The 15,211-nt window shown below is 49.1% G+C and overlaps 1 protein-coding gene across 1 annotated transcript in view; it reads left to right on the forward strand.

Annotated features, from left to right (window-relative positions):
* The first annotated feature begins 687 nt into the window (after positions 1-687).
* Positions 688-15,211, forward strand: part of LIMD1 (LIM domain containing 1) — a 33,457-nt gene continuing 18,933 nt past the window's right edge. Inside the window, exons 1-2 of the mRNA XM_082280358.1 lie at positions 688-1,940; positions 11,744-11,845. Of these exons, the coding sequence (XP_082136484.1) occupies positions 782-1,940; positions 11,744-11,845 (1,261 nt within the window). The 5' untranslated portion in view covers positions 688-781. The remainder of the gene's footprint in view (positions 1,941-11,743; positions 11,846-15,211) is intronic.

Consider the following 15,211-nt stretch of genomic DNA (forward strand, 5'->3'; position numbering starts at 1 on the left):
ATGGATAAAGGGTTGGGGGGTTCCTGAAGGTGTCAGGAACGCTGGGATGCAGATGTTACCTTGGGCATCCAGGGGTATCCTTTATTCTTCAGGCTAGGGGTCGTCATCCTGCAATGATCCAGGGCCCTTTAGTCATGCTCACTTAAGCATGACTATCCAGCGTAGAATGTCTATCTACACTAGGAAAAATCATAAGATTTCCTACTATGCAGACTAATTGCTCCAATAGTTATGGAATGAGATTTCCCTCGCAGTTTCTCATGGGGAAGTGCGGCTGGATTTTTTCCCGACGGGTGTCTGTGACTTTTCATAAGGCTTCTTCAGGAAGGTTTCTGGGCTGCAGGGTGAAAAAGAGGAATATTATCCAGCGGGGAGACGAGGGAAAAACACCTTCCTTTCATCACGCGGGTGACTTTAACCACCGTGCGCACCCCTTCCCAAGCCCCCTTCCCAGCTGTGCTGCCTGACCCGAGCCCTTCCCAAGCCTGATCGGACACCGAGTGACGTATCTGGAACCGCATGCGGCGTTTTCGGACAGACCGCTCGCGCGCGCCGGGGGGGTGGGCGGGGCCGGGGGCGCGGCCAGCGGCGGGGGCGGGGCGGGGCGGGGTGGCCGCGCCTCCGCTCCGCTCCCACAGCCACGCCCCCGGCGGGGACGGGCGCGGCGGGAGCGCGGCCGGACGGAGCGGGTGCCGCTGCCGGCGCTGCCTCGATCCCGGCGGGAAAGAGGAGAGGAGAGGAGGAGGAAGAAGGCGGGGGTCTCCCCGCTAAGCCGGGCAGGATGGACAAGTACGACGATCTGGGCCTGGAAGCCAGCAAGTTCATCGAGGACCTCAACATGTACGAGGCCTCCAAGGACGGTCTCTTTCGGGTGGACAAAGCTGCCGGCAACAACCCCGAGTTCGAGGAGACCAGGCGGGTGTTCGCCACCAAGATGGCCAAGATCCACCTCCAGCAGCAGCAGCAGCAGCAGCAGGAGGAGATGCTGATGGCCGCGATGAACGGAGCGGCGGCCGCCTTCCACCCCCCCCGTCCCAGCCCGCCGGTGGCGCGGGGTTCCAAGCCGCCCCCCGCCGCCGAGGGGCCGCGAGCGAGGCTCTGCGAGGGAGGGGAACGGGGCTTCGGAGACAGCGGCGCACGTGCCGAGGCCCCAGGGAGCCAGGCCGGGCGCCGGGGCTGGGAAGCGGAGCCCGACAGGATCCCCAGAGTGGGGGGCTCACAGCCCGGCCCGGGGCGCGGGGAGCAACAGGCTGGGAGCCCCGGCGAGCCCCAGCCCTGCCGCGGCGGGCAGGAGAACGGCGGCGAGGGGAGGCGAGGTGTCGGGGGCCGTGACCCGATGCCAGCCGGACAGAGGTCCTCCTCCTTCTCAAACGCCGGGACCCCACCGGCACCCTCGGTGGGGCCAGAGGAGCCCGCGCCACAGCAGAGGTCCTCATCCTTCTCGGCACCCTCAGCGCAGCCCACACGAGGGTTTTCGGGCTCCGCTGAGCCCTGCGGTCCCAAAGCCGGAGGAGAAGGCAGCCAGCTGTGGTACCAGGGTGTCTCGCTGTCCTTCCCACCAGGCTCCGCACCCGCTGCTCCCAGTGTGGAATACCAGCACGCCGCTGCCTACCCCAGCCCAGGCGGTCACTTCGTGGCCCACGGTCAGAACCACAGGCCCGCCAGCAGCAGTGGGAATGCTGAGCCGGGCTCCTCGCGCCTGGCCTCACGAGGGGTGGTGGCTCCCAATGCGCCGCAGATGCTTTTCCCGGAGGGCGTGAGCGGGCCACGGTCAGACTCTGGGCACCTGGATGTCTCCAGCACAGCAAAGGTGAAGCTGCCCTGCCAGACCCTCCTTCCGCAGCCGGAGCAAGGGCCGTCGGCGGCCGAGCTGAAGCTGGAGGCACTGACCCAGCGCCTGGAGCAGGAGATGGATGCTCGGCCAAAGGCCGATTACTTTGGTAAGGAGGCAGTCCGCCCGTCGGCACGAGGAGGGCTCACTGCAGTGTCACGGCGGGGTTCAGACCTGCAGGATTGCATTTGCCTGTACATCTGCTTGGTTGTGCTCCATCAGTTGCCCAGAGCAGGGGGGGTTTTTTTTAACTTTTACTTATCACAGGGATTGGAAGCTCTTCCTCCTGCTACACCTTTTTCTTTAATCCTACATCTCTAATTTTAAAGCAAAGGTAGTTTAGCAGCTTTGGGGAGGGCAGTGCTGGGAAGAAGCTGGAACAGCATATTTTGAAGTGCTCTTCATTGCCAGCAGGGAGGCACTTAAGTTTTCTTGACAGTGCTCCTGGTTCTCTGTGTCTTACAAAGATGCATCTCGACCACGTGTGGGTGGGAAGGCAGCCATCCAGCTTGCGGAGGAGTTGTGCCTGCATAGGCTGCAGTCATGGAGAAGGGCATGGAGCTCAGGAAAGAGAGAAGTAGCTTGGGGATGGGGAGGGCAGTGGTTTCCCAAAGTTGCCAGTATTTCCCTCTGCCCCCAGGTGCTGGTTCCCATCAGCAGTGAAAGGATTGGTGCATCCTGATGATGGCAGAAAAGCAGGCAGTACGTACATTCTTGCCTAAATCTTGGGTCTGTGAGGTGTCCAGACCACCACCAGAAGTTACCGCTGGCACTTGGCAGTGAAAAGGAACCACTTATATGCGAAGATATCCCAATGAGAATATTAAATGTCCTTCTGGATTAAATTGATTTGCTACCCCAGGATGGCAGGAGGTCAGGGGCAAATTGAGTGTTTCCTTTCCCTGCTGTGCCACTTCACAATTTAACAGCAGATAAGATAGTTCAGCTTTTGGGAGAGGGAAACCCCGAGTTGCTGGGAAGGCTGGAAACTCCATGGTTAACTTAAGAAACGATGAGAGCAGGCCAGGTGTATGGATTTTCCTCATGATTTTAGACTCGCAGTCACAGAAGTACAGCAGGGACAGATTAAACTCTTCAGCCTGGTGCTGAGGAAGGGTTTGCATCTCAGCCTGCACAGGTGCTGTTGCACAGGGTCCTGTCTGGTGGGGTCGGTGGGTGGCTCAGTGGTGGTCTGAGCCACGCAAAAGCTTCACACCGAGCTTTGGGGATGTAGCTGGAGGGACCACCGAGCGCTCAGCTGCAGATTGCATAACAAAATGTGTTTCTTGGCAGCAGGCGGGGGGGACTTGCCCGCAAGGGACTGTGCTGGGGTTGTTTATCTTGGTATCCGAGACTGGATTAAGCCCTGTGGCAGGGCAGGGGCATTTTTTATCCTGTCGCAGGAAAGTGATGTGTTGAGCTGCTCTACTCACGGTGTTTTGGCCCAAAACCAAGTTTTGGCACTTTCTGTCCTGTGCAGGAAGCGCGCGGTTTGAACGAGCTCAGGGAGCCTCGTCGGGGGGCGGGGGGCTGAATGCCATGGCAAGGAGCTGATAATGGAGATGGGGCTGGGGCAGCAGACTCGTGGGAGGCGGTGCTCAAAAATGGGAATGTTTTTCTGGAGGTGACATTCAGCTCCACTGGAGAGGTGTCAGGGGTCTCTCCAACAGACCCTGTCGTGTCTTCTTCTCACAGTGCATGTAAACCGGCTAGGTCATACCTCATCCAAAGTGTGCCTGGGGACGGGCTGAGGAGGCAGAGGAACACAGCTGATGGTTAGATTACTTCTACATTTTTGTCTCAAAATACGGATGCGAGGCAGGAGGAGGCTTTTGTCCTGTGGGAGATTTATAGTGAAGCAGGAGTATTTCTGGCAGCACGGAGAGCCCGGCTGGTCAGGTGGCTGAGTTAGCAGTGAGCCCCAGGGAGGGAGGAGACACGGAGGCTGCCTGATCCCCAATGGGGTGTTTTGACATCCTCCTGGCCGGAGATTTTGCACCAGGGTGTAATGTCTGAGAAATTTGGGAAGGAGGAGAGGGAGAGGAAAAAAAGAAATTACGCAGTCATGGCAGAGGAAAAAGTTAAGTTTTGTGGAGCCTCAGCTCGGCAGGGGAAGGTTCAGCAGATCTGCCCTGCTGAGGACCAAGGAACAGGAAGGAGCAAGTATTGAAGTATTTTAATTCTGGGCCTCCTCCTGCCCCACTCTTTCTCACTTGCATTTTCATTTTTTGCACAGTTACCTTATGTCCTTTGAAGGAATAAAGAGCATGGCTGGTCTTCTCAATTATTTTTTGCTATGCCCTACCCTCAAGCTACCAAACTTTAGGATGTAAAAGAAACACTTTTATGCAATAGTGATAAAAAGGATCAATAGTTTGTTTTGCTGCAGACTTTTCCCCCAGTGGAGGGAAGTCTATTGCAGCAGCTTTGAAGTTCATCAGAGCCAGGAAATGAAACCAGGACTAACGTAAAAGTGACCAATGTATTTTTTAAAAAATGTTTTCGGTTCTCCTAATTTTGTGTGCTGCTTTTGTAATAAGGGGATATTTTTGAAGATGGATCTGTTTGTCAAGTTAACATATTGTCCTTCAGTCTGTCTCAGTCAGGACCAGATGTTTATAATGAACAATTAATTCTGATGACAGTAAAGGAACTGCTTTCCCCTTCACTACGTGAAAACGTGTGCTTGTAAATGAAAGCCTAGGAAAGGATAAGCCAGGGACTAGGCAAAATACAGGTAGGATGCTGTGCTGAGGAATAGCAGTCTTATCTATCAGCACCAGCTTGCTGTGCAAAATGGTTTTGTCTGCTCCGAGTAGGTGTAATAAGTGAAAGGAAAGAAGCAAACAAAGCCAAGAATTCTCTCTGGTTTTTTTTCCTTTTTTTTTTTCTTAAATAGTAACCTACATGTTAGCTGCATGGGCTGCACGTGTCTCTGGAGGAATTTCTGTTCTCCAAGAGGGCTTTTGAAGTGCTGACTTGATTTATGTGGGCTCTCAAGGAGGACATAGGGAGTCTCAGGTATCACCCAGGTCTTTTGCCTGGGGAAGGAAAAGCTGAAGTTGCTCGCTTGAGAGTCTGGTTCTCATGCAGCAGAGAAGGGACCCCATGTCCCTGGGAGGTGTCACTGGAAGCCAGCTTAGGATGTATTTAGGTTTTGGTGTATCATTTCCAGGGAACATTCAGGAATGAGGTGCCCAAATCCCACTGATTTTCCATGGTGTTCCTTTGGGTGCATCAGCCTTCATCTCCCCTTGGCAATACAGAAGATTAAATAGGAGTGATCAAGCGAGTTGCAAATCCTTTGTTAGCACCACCCAAATGTTTAGGATTAGGTGAAGCAGCACCATCCCAAGGACTGAATTTGTCTGATGAGTTTTCAGGTGAGAGCCAGGCAGATTCACAGCCAAACTGAGCATCTGCCTGCACTGCCTGGAAGTGACTTGGTAGAGGAGGGGCGAGGCTGAGATGTGCTGCGGTCTGCAGGGAGGTTTGACATCTGTGCATTTGCAGGCACAGATGGGTGCTTTTAGAGGTGTAACATGTAGCATCATGTTTTTACCAGTGCTTTTTTCCATACAGCTAGATGGAAATCTCCACCTGATGAGGATTAGCTACACCCTTACCAAGAGCTTTTTATAAAATCATTTTTATGAATAGTTTTCGTGTCATAAATATTTGTTAGGTGTTGTATTCTGGCTTTCTTGTTATTTACAGCAGAGCTGATAAGCTGCGGGTGTTTTAGGAGGGCCCTGGGCATCTTGTTTTGCAGTGAAAAGCTGGGATGCTTCCCAGCAGTCAGGCAGAGAATATCTCATAGCAAAGTCTGCAGATTTTTTTCCCCTTGGCAGAAGCAGAGCAGTAGCTGAACTGCGGAGCCCTGTGGAGACCTGGAATCCCAGCACCTCTGAATGGGTGTGAACAGCTCAAAGGCCAGCTTCTTTGGAAGCGTAGTGCACGGTGGAATTAGTGTTTCACTGTTGGGATATGAAACAACACGGAGTCTCCAGGCAGGTGCAAGAGGGAGCTTGTTTATTGCAAAAACCAGGCCTTTTTAAGCAGTTAGCCAGTTAGCAGTTTACATAGTTTTAAGGCATAACAAACCATACACCACCATGTGAGCTCGCGACGGTCACACAGCATGTTTTTCTACCCCTAATTCAGATGTGTCTCTTTCCCACAATCCTTTTCTACTTAGCCAAAGTAACAGGCCTGAGTCATGATTTTACAAAGGCAACAAGGCCTTCATTTTATAAGGTTTTACCTATAAGCAACATTTCACCACTGCTGAAACTTCAATTCATGTAACTTTGGGGCTGTACACATCCAGGGACTTTACTGAGCCCTGCTAATGGCGGGGCACCAGGACGCTTTATGTGCAGCAAAGGTAATCTCAGGGCTGACAAGTGGAGAATTTCTGATTAAAATGAAAGTTCCTCCAAGTCTGTTTTGTGTATGAGTGATGATGACAGTGCCATTTCCACTGAGAATGAGCAGAGGCATCCTTTGCTACCTTCTCGTGGGAGAGTACCAAAGCTGAAAGGAGACACCTGCCTGCAGCGGAGAGGAGGGGAGGCAGGGAGAGACAGGTCCTGGTGGAACAAGGAAAGCTGGAAGGATCACGGCACTTGGTAGTGGGTGTGTACAGATTGCAAAGCTTATCTCACTGCAAGGAACCAAGCAAATAAGTATTGGCCTGAAATATGGCTCTTCAAGATTACAGCAGTATGTGCTTCTCCTGCCTTCCTCTTGGGAGCTCAGCTGAGTTTGCAAGCTAAGGAAAAGTCTACCAAAAGGAAAGAAAAAGCAAGGAGTTGAGGCAGAGGAGCAACCAGGCTTTCAGCCCAGATACAGTAGGAGTGGGAACTGAAAGGAATAAGGAGCCTCATTCATGTGGCTTAATCTCTGACATCACTATAAGGTACTTAAAATGTCACTGACATGAGTTTGATGGCATTTTTGTCCTTCACTGGCAGTGTGTACATGAAGGTCTGCAGCAAGGTTGGGGGTCAAGAACATGGCATGAAAAAGGGTACAGAAAACCTTTGTCTACCGACTCTGTGATTCTTTGGGCAGGGAGTACCTGTCCATCTTTGTACAGACAACCCAGTTACTCAGTGGTGAATGGAACCAATCTGCCAGGTTTTCCAGGCACTCGGTCTCACCCAGGCCTCCAGATCTCCTTGAAATCACCTCTCCAGCAAGAGTTATTGCTCAGCAGCGGATAAGTGGCGTAGCAAGGCATGCAATGTGTGTAATTTAGAGTCTGAGGTAGGATTTACTTGATTAAGGTGAGCCATGGGAAGGTGGGTTCACGTTCCAGAGAAATTCTAAAGTAAAACCAGGAGAACTAAGCATCTCATTGTGTATGACAGGGTGAAGGCTTTTCTCAGCAGACATTCTTTGAAACACATGTATGCAAGTGGAGGGCTTGGTTCTCCTGGGATAAAAAGGTGTGTTGGAAACACAGAAGCTGTACCTGCACAGGGTCCTCTTGTCAGAGTATCAAGCAGAGTTCTAATGGCGAGGACACTTGTGAAGGTACACCTTCTGCCAAGAGGGATCAGGGTCTACTTCTGGATTAGCTGTGTGCATGTGTGGACACATGGGGGATGATGGGAATGATGATACCAGAGGTGCAAAGACTCCTGGGGGGGTTCTTCTAAGTTCAGCTGGGGGTTCTTCAGCATAAATCCAGCCTCCTGTAAGGAGGGGGCAAAAAGCAGTTACATCTGATGGAGAAGAGTCAGTCAATCACATTGTGGCAATGTGGCTTGCACAGAGTATTTGGAAGGGTAGGACAGACTTGCTGTTTCTGGATTAGCCACATATGCAGACCCACACCACCAGAATCATCCTGCTGCTGCATTCCTCTTACTTGGGACCAAATTGGCATGGCGAGAAATCTCACCACTGAAGCACTGTCACATTTGGCCATTCAAAATGAAGTGACAATATTAGTAAACCCAACCAGGAGCACGTGTAGGAAAGCTTGGCTGTGCTGTATGTTGCTGAGAAGGGAGGTGCTGCTGGAAGAACTGTGGTCTTGGTCTGTAGATCGACGTTGTCTGAAATTTGGAAATAAATCATACCAACCAGTCCCAGAAAATGCTGCTGTTCAGCATGGCTTGTGTTGAAATTTTAGTGAGTCGGATACAGTAAGTAACTAAACTCCTTCTGGTGAGTGTGAAATACCAGCACTTGGAGGAAAAAATGTCTCCAGGGCCTTTGAGTCTGGTGGTAAATGGAAATGCACTTGTTGAATTTTGAGGGTGGGACTAACATTTCAGAATGAGTACCGGGTTCGCTTTCATTTCTAGCAGCCCTAGAAGTCTGCATCCAACCTGTTGGATCACATGAGCCAAGGCTGCTCCTGGTGACAGCCCTCCTGGTCTGCAGCGCTGAGTTGGACTGTGGCAAGTGCTGGGAAGTGGCTTACAGGGCATGTTTTCGGTCCCAGCTCTGTTCCAAAGGTCCCTTTGTTCAGACTCTCAGCTGCAGCACGGGCGGTTGCTTGCTGCATGATGCGAAAGAGAACAGAGATTTCTTTGTTGTCCGGGGCCAGCTGCCCTGCCGGCAGAAATTGAGCAGAAATCAGCAATTTCCATCTCTTTCCCTTCCCATATCTGGCTACCATTCTGCCTATGCACTCGGGCATGAATTTAGTGGTGCTGTGCATGTGTGGTGGTTTGGGTTTGTCATCCTGGTGGTAAAAGAGAAACCTGTCATTTCTTCTTAATAATGTTGTCTAAGGTTAAAAACCATAATTTCAGAGAGGATATCTGCTGGGATTGGTGCTTGCATAAACACTTGTAACGAGTGACAAAGTTACCAAGCGCAGGAGTCAGGGATCTTGCTGAACTGTGGCTGCTCAGGATCCCTCTGCTTCACACTGAGGACAGAAGTTTTTGCTAAAAGCCACTCCATGCCAAGAAAACTACCCGGAATTGCTGACTAGTGTCAGTGGCATGTGGGGCTGGAGTGATGCTGCTGACATTTTAACACCAGCAGAAAGCACAGTCAGCACTGTTTCGGGAAGTAGCCGTCGGAGCTGGCGTGGAGCAGGGCGCAGAGCCCGTTTTGCAGTGGGATGGGGTTGGAGGTGGCCCCGGCTGCTCTGGCTTCCATCAGCTGGCTCTGCACACATGCTGCCAACCTCAGCGGCTGGCTGCCATCAGCAACAGGTTTTTCCTTGCTTTTTCCTTGCATGGACTAAACAAAAAGATCAGGTTCATTGTGACAGCAGGGAGTGAATGGGAAAAAAAGTGGAAAGGAAAAGCCAATAAAAATCACTTTTTTTCCCCCCTCTTTCAGGACAGGTGTGCTGAGAGTTAGAGATGAAGGCTCACGTATGTTGGTTAAAATACTTCAGAATATTATATCTGGAAAAAGCCAAAACTTATTTAGAGAGTACTTTCACTTGCTACTGGGATTTAATAGGCTTTCAAGTAAGATTTAGCAGATACATGTAAGAACATAAACTAGATTCAGATGTGCCATAATGCCATTTTTCAATTGTCAACCTTGGCACAGGATATGTATGAATATTTATAGCATGTCTGGTTATTACATAGTTGAGTAATTTAGCACATTGCAGTTTTTACAGAAAACATTGTCTTTATTTTAAAAGCCCTTTCATTCCATGACTTTATTTTCCATGTTTTAGGGGCCTACATATTGAAAGAAGTGGGTAAAAGGGTTTTAATCAGGTGGTGAAATGGATCATGGACTGAAAGAAAGGTGGCAAGGTGGTCAGGGTGGTCGAAGACTGGGAGGTGGAGGAAGGTTTTGGTACAGATGCAGGAGCCTTGACAGTTCATGCAGGATCAGTCCTGTTGGGGAACCCAGAGGGGCAATGCCTACACTCTGAAGCGTGATGGGATAGACAGGAGATGGCAGAGGCAATTTCTGCCCTCCATGGGGTTTGCTTTAGCGTACTTAATAGTGGCTTACGCCTGCCAGCATCTTTACTGGGTGCTGTGCCTGCACTCAGCTGCTGTGCCTTCTGCCTCCTGCTTCTTCTTGCTGCTCATCCACAGTCAGGGTTCACCCGGCTGCTTTGTGGAAAGGAGGAAATCGGAGCATGCTGGTGAAGTTTTCTGGAGCAGCCGCTCATTGGCACGGAGAAGGGGAAAATGCAGCGCTTGCAGTGCAATAAATATGTCGGCTCTGTGGAAAGCCTGGTGGGTGTCGTGGAAAATTGGCAGGTTTTCTGCTCTCGAAACTTTCTGCTCGGCATTGCTGTAGTCAAGAGGGAATTTTGAGTCGTTAGCTCTTGTGTCAGATCATTGCACAGAAACTCAGGCTGTCACTGAATGTGCGCATTCCTGGGAGAGCACATCCATTTGAAAAGCCAACTTTTTATTATCTCTGCCTTGACCTTTTTTTTTAACCTTTTTTCTAATGCCTGTACGATTTATCTTTCTTAAAGTGTTTCTTTCAATAAATGAGATAAACTTGCTCAGTTCAAAAAGAACCAGAAATTTTGCTCGCTTGGTGCCAGCCTGAGTGCTGGGGTGGGCCCACAGCCAAGCGAGCATTTCAGTTCGAGTTGGATTTGGACAAAACAAAGTAACTAATTATTCCTTGCAGCCTTCTCTCCAGGTTTGTGTCAGTTTGGACTCTGGCTCTGAGTGCAGCGGGGCTTGGCACAGTGCTGGGACGGCTTTCAGCGTGCTGGTTGAATGCACACAGGCAGCTGCAGCACAGAGAGCCAGGTCTGCTCTGCAAAAACCAAGTGTCAGCTTTTCAGCAGCCATGTGTATGCTACTGCAGAGGACTCCCAAGTGGTTTTATCCATGGAGTGTGAAAACTGACGGCCATGGCTATCGGCTGCAGGAAGAAATTGTTACCCACCCTGGCAGTGCAAGCCTGGTGCTGTCAGAGTTGAGTTACTTTTCAGCACTGTCGTAAGCACAGTGGGCTTCTTCCTAACTTTCTCCAGACTTTTACAATTGCTCTGGAGCTTGCAGTGCCCCAAAAGAGGTGAAGATTTGTTTACCAACCTTAGCATAACTAAGGATCTCCACCAAGATGATGCTGTCCCTCCTCCTGGGCCAGTAGGAGCAAGGTGTGACCGACAGTCCCTTGACCAGGGATTTTAAGAGCCAGAATGAATGGGACAGGATAGTGGTGCAAGGAGAGGAGGTGAAGTCACATCGGAGTCACTACAGACCAGAGACAGAAACACATCATCTGTTTTTCCTTCACACTGTCCCTTATTTATTTGCTTAAACAGAGGTTCAAGTTTCTCATTTAGAGGTAGTTCAAGGGTGATGCTACTTTAAAAACAGCCTGTCACAATCACAGGGTAATGCCTGAAGTAAGTAAAGTGGCTTGATGTGCCATTTTCCTCGGTAAGAGAGGTAGGTGTCAGGTAGTCTAGCTCTGTTTTGTTGGGAAATCATTAGGGCCTTCAGCAGGCACAACTGGGGTCTGAAATGGATGATTCAAAGGAGCTAAGTGAAGATCCGTGTTTTCCTCACCTCAGTTGCAACCAACAAGCTTATCTTATACAGTAAGTGGCAGAAACTGCTGGTCTGAGCACCGCTCATTAATCCTCACTGCTTTTGTGAGGGTCCTTAAGCAGGTTTAGATACATATAAAGGTTGTCAGGAAGGATGGGAGAAGGAAGGAGATGTCACTGCACCCGGACAGGACTGTTCTTTTGCAGTTTATTCTTTTGCAAAAGTCTTTCACCCTGGAGGTTTGATGACCGTCATGACCACTGTTAACAGCATCTCTCAGGGCAGGTGATGGTGATGTCACCTACATCTTGTGGCTTCAGTGAACCACTTGGTCCTAAGCTGTTCAGCCACCATGATGAGCTACATGTGTTGTCACCCAACCAGTAACCCCAGCCATCCCCTCAGGTCCCACTTGTGACCTCTGTCTCCCTCTTCTCTCTTCCAGGTACCTGCGTGAAGTGCAGCAAGGGAGTGTATGGAGCAAACCAGGCTTGCCAGGCCATGGGCAACCTCTACCATGACAGCTGCTTCACCTGTGGAGCCTGCAGTGAGTATCCCTGGCCTGGTCTGACACTGGTGCCAGGCCCTGCAGCAAACTCTTTGGGCTTAACATTTTTCTGGTGTAAAGGGGGGGAAAAAAGAAAGCAGTTATTAAACTATCTGCCAGCTGGAGTCTGCTGCAGCTATATGACTTGGTGGTGGTTCTTGCTGTTTGTTTTTGAATGGATTGTTGCAAGGCATGTAGAAAAGATATTTTGGATTGTGCCGGGCTTCTGCCTTCTGGTATGGGGGATGGTTGTTTTCATTCCTCTGCCTCTCAGTTATATCCACATTTTCTTACTTACAAGAGTATTTTTTCAAAGTGGCAGTGAGTATGCCTTAGCTGACATGTTTTTTGTCTCAGCAGGCTTTACTTTTCAGATGGAGCTGCTGCATGGTAAATCCAGTGACAGTGTTTTTGCTGCAAGAATTATCTTTTACTTGCTAAAATCATTTTGACCCTCTGAAAGACCTCCAGTCAAAGCATCTAGGTGCATGAATGACCCAGGTTACACATCTTGCTCTCTCTTTCTCCAGAGAAATGCAGCCATGCCCTGAGAGGAGGGGCATGTCTCTGCCAGCTTGGTTTATGGTTTATGCAGGAAGGGAACTGGTTACTGTGGAGAGGTATCAGGCTGGGAGCAGCAATGATGAGCCCTGTGAAATCTACCCAAGAAGCAGAGTAAATAGTTCAGCTGGCCCTGCTGAGCTCCCTGTGGGTCGCTTGTCAGACCCACATCTGGAGCTTGCTGGGGCGTACAGCAATGTATGGATCCTCCTAAGCAGCTTTTCGAGAAGGTCTGTGATGGAGCTGGAGTGAAAAACAGGCCACTTGATTTTAAATCGTGGCTGTATTTGTAAGACAGTGGTTTTTCTGTTTTGTTAGGTTTAACTCCAGCGCTAGTGTATTTTTAGAACTATAGTTGAATATGTGGTGGCAGAAAAAATAATAATCTTCTGCTGCTTTTGTATGTATGAGTTTGGTTTTCCCAGATGAGGCTTAGGGTTTTTCCTCCTGAGCTGTATTTAGAGTTGTAAACTCATCAGGACTGCATGTGTTTTATTTGGAGCTGTAAAGTCGGAATAAATATAGAAAGATGTATATGCTTTTTAATAACAGCTGAGCCTTGAAGTATGCCCATTTCCCAGCTGTCCTACACCAGCTGCCCTCCCTCACCTATGTTTTTAGTAGAGCATTTCACCATAATCTGACTGAAAATGGGAAAACTGAAAAGAGAAAGTGGTTTTTGCATATAGTGGCAGTTTCCTAGAGGCTCAGAAGTCAGCAGCTTACTCTTCTGTCCTCTCTTAAAAATTAATTTGAAATTAATGAATCTTCTCCCATGGAGAGATTCCTGGCTGCAGCCAGTGCTTTGCTTTAGTTACCTCTCGCCCTCTAGGGCCAGGCAGTCTCTGAACTGCCCTTGCACCCAAAGCTCCTGTTAAAAATAATCCAGCAGCAGGTTTGAGCTGTCTTAAATTTCTAAAATTACTACCGTGCAACTGGTGCTTTAGAAAGGAACACTTTAGATCCTCCTTTTAAAATGAATTTTACAGTCTTTAGTTGGAGACCAGCACTAGAACGGTACTTGTGGTTGCAGAGGTATCCGTGGTTATGTGTTTGTTTGTCTGTGTTTGGTTAAAAATTAGTTTAATTCCATTTCTAATGAGGTGGGTTGATGAGGGTTGAAAGAATAGCTATTTGCTGCTTATTCTAAAAGTCAACCCTTTCCAAACGTTTCCAGGGCAAGATGAAAAGGTGTGGATGTCAGGTGAGGCTTAGGTGGAAAGAAGCCAAGTTTAGCAAAATGAAGCCCATTTTCTCTCTTACCCAGGCTGCAACTGAGAAATGTGCTGAGTAGATGTGCTGGGGCAAAGGGTTTCAAACTGAAAGTAAAATTTAAAAATAAGGCTAGTGAAAATGATGGGGGAGGGGGGAAAGCAAGGGGTGTGGGAGCAGTAAGGATATGTCACTCAGTAGAAAATACTGTATTTCAAAACAACATAAAAAAGGGGAACGCAAGTCATGGGCATATAAGTGAGAACATAAATCAGCTTGTTACATTTTGGAGAGTAATCATGAAAGCTCAAGTCCTTCCCATTGTGGCAGTGGCTGCACTAAAATGGAAACTGGAGGCAGTGGAAACTGGCAATATGGCATGGATGGATGGAGGGGAAGGAGTGTGGTGGCATGAGATTCCCAGCACTCCAAAAAGAGTGGTGCCAGAGGGAGGCCCCCACAGTAGCGGTGTTTTCCCTCATGTGCACAGACCTCTATGAGCAGCAAGGTTTGCAAGAAACCCTTCAGTGCAGGGGGTGGTTTCCTGCACTGCCCCTGTGGTCTGCAGCGCCTTCATGCACCAGTCACTTGCTCCGGGGCTTTGTGGCCCGGCCTGTGCTGGGCTGACTTTCTGAGTTATCAAACCCCTGCACTGTGGCTGCCTGCCTGATGCTGCCTGGGGAGGTACATACCGTCCTGCCCTGCACTCAGGAAGGAAACCTCCTCGAGGGGAATCGCCCCTTTCACAGCCCAAAGTAATTTCCCAGCCCCACAGACCATCAGCTGCTATGGGGATAAAGGGCACGCACTCTGTCATTCAGCCAGAGAGGACACATGCCCCTCTGCAGCCTTTCTGTCACCTGTGTCACTGCAGTAAATGTGATGAGACCATTTTATCTGCCAGAAAAATAAATATTTATTTGGATGGTGTTGTCTGTCTAGCTGCAAAGCACATCTTGAGCAGCCTATGTGGAAACTCTGGTTTCTAGTTGAAAAGTAAGTAGTGCTTTTAAGGTCAAGTGGAGTTCATCTTGGACACCATCCAGTACAAACTTGACTTTGGAAAAGCCAAGGTTGCTCATGATTTCAATCCTAAAATTTCTGCTCTGGTGGAATACTGAATATCCCCCACTCCAATAAATTAAATATGCAAAATTACCTATTAAGGTAAAGCATATTGTCCTCCAGATATTTATAACCACTGTCCTGCTGTTTTCATTTTAGCAAGGATTTCTAATTTTGCTCCTAGCTGGATTTGTGTCCAAATGTGCACTGGTTTCCCCGACAGAGAAAATCAAGAGGGTCTAAGAAGCAAGGGGTTATGTAGGGGATGATACCTCATAGTGCCAAATTTCCTTTGCCCTCTGCTTCCCAATACACTTATGTTCAGAGATAAATGATAGACCAGTTTGTTGAACAGGGCTGTGCATATGCTACAGGGTTCAGTTGGCAGGAAAAAAATGTACTGTCTTATCTGAGCCAATGGCATGTAATGCAGAAAATTTGGCTTAGAGGTCAAACCAACAGATTTAGAATTATTACTTTGGCATAAATGTCTCATTTATCTTCTTGTTTGTTACAGGGCAGAGGCAC

This window comes from Coloeus monedula, assembly GCF_965178545.1.
Source record: "Coloeus monedula genome assembly, chromosome: 1".
Classification (NCBI taxonomy): Eukaryota; Metazoa; Chordata; class Aves; order Passeriformes; family Corvidae; genus Coloeus; species Coloeus monedula.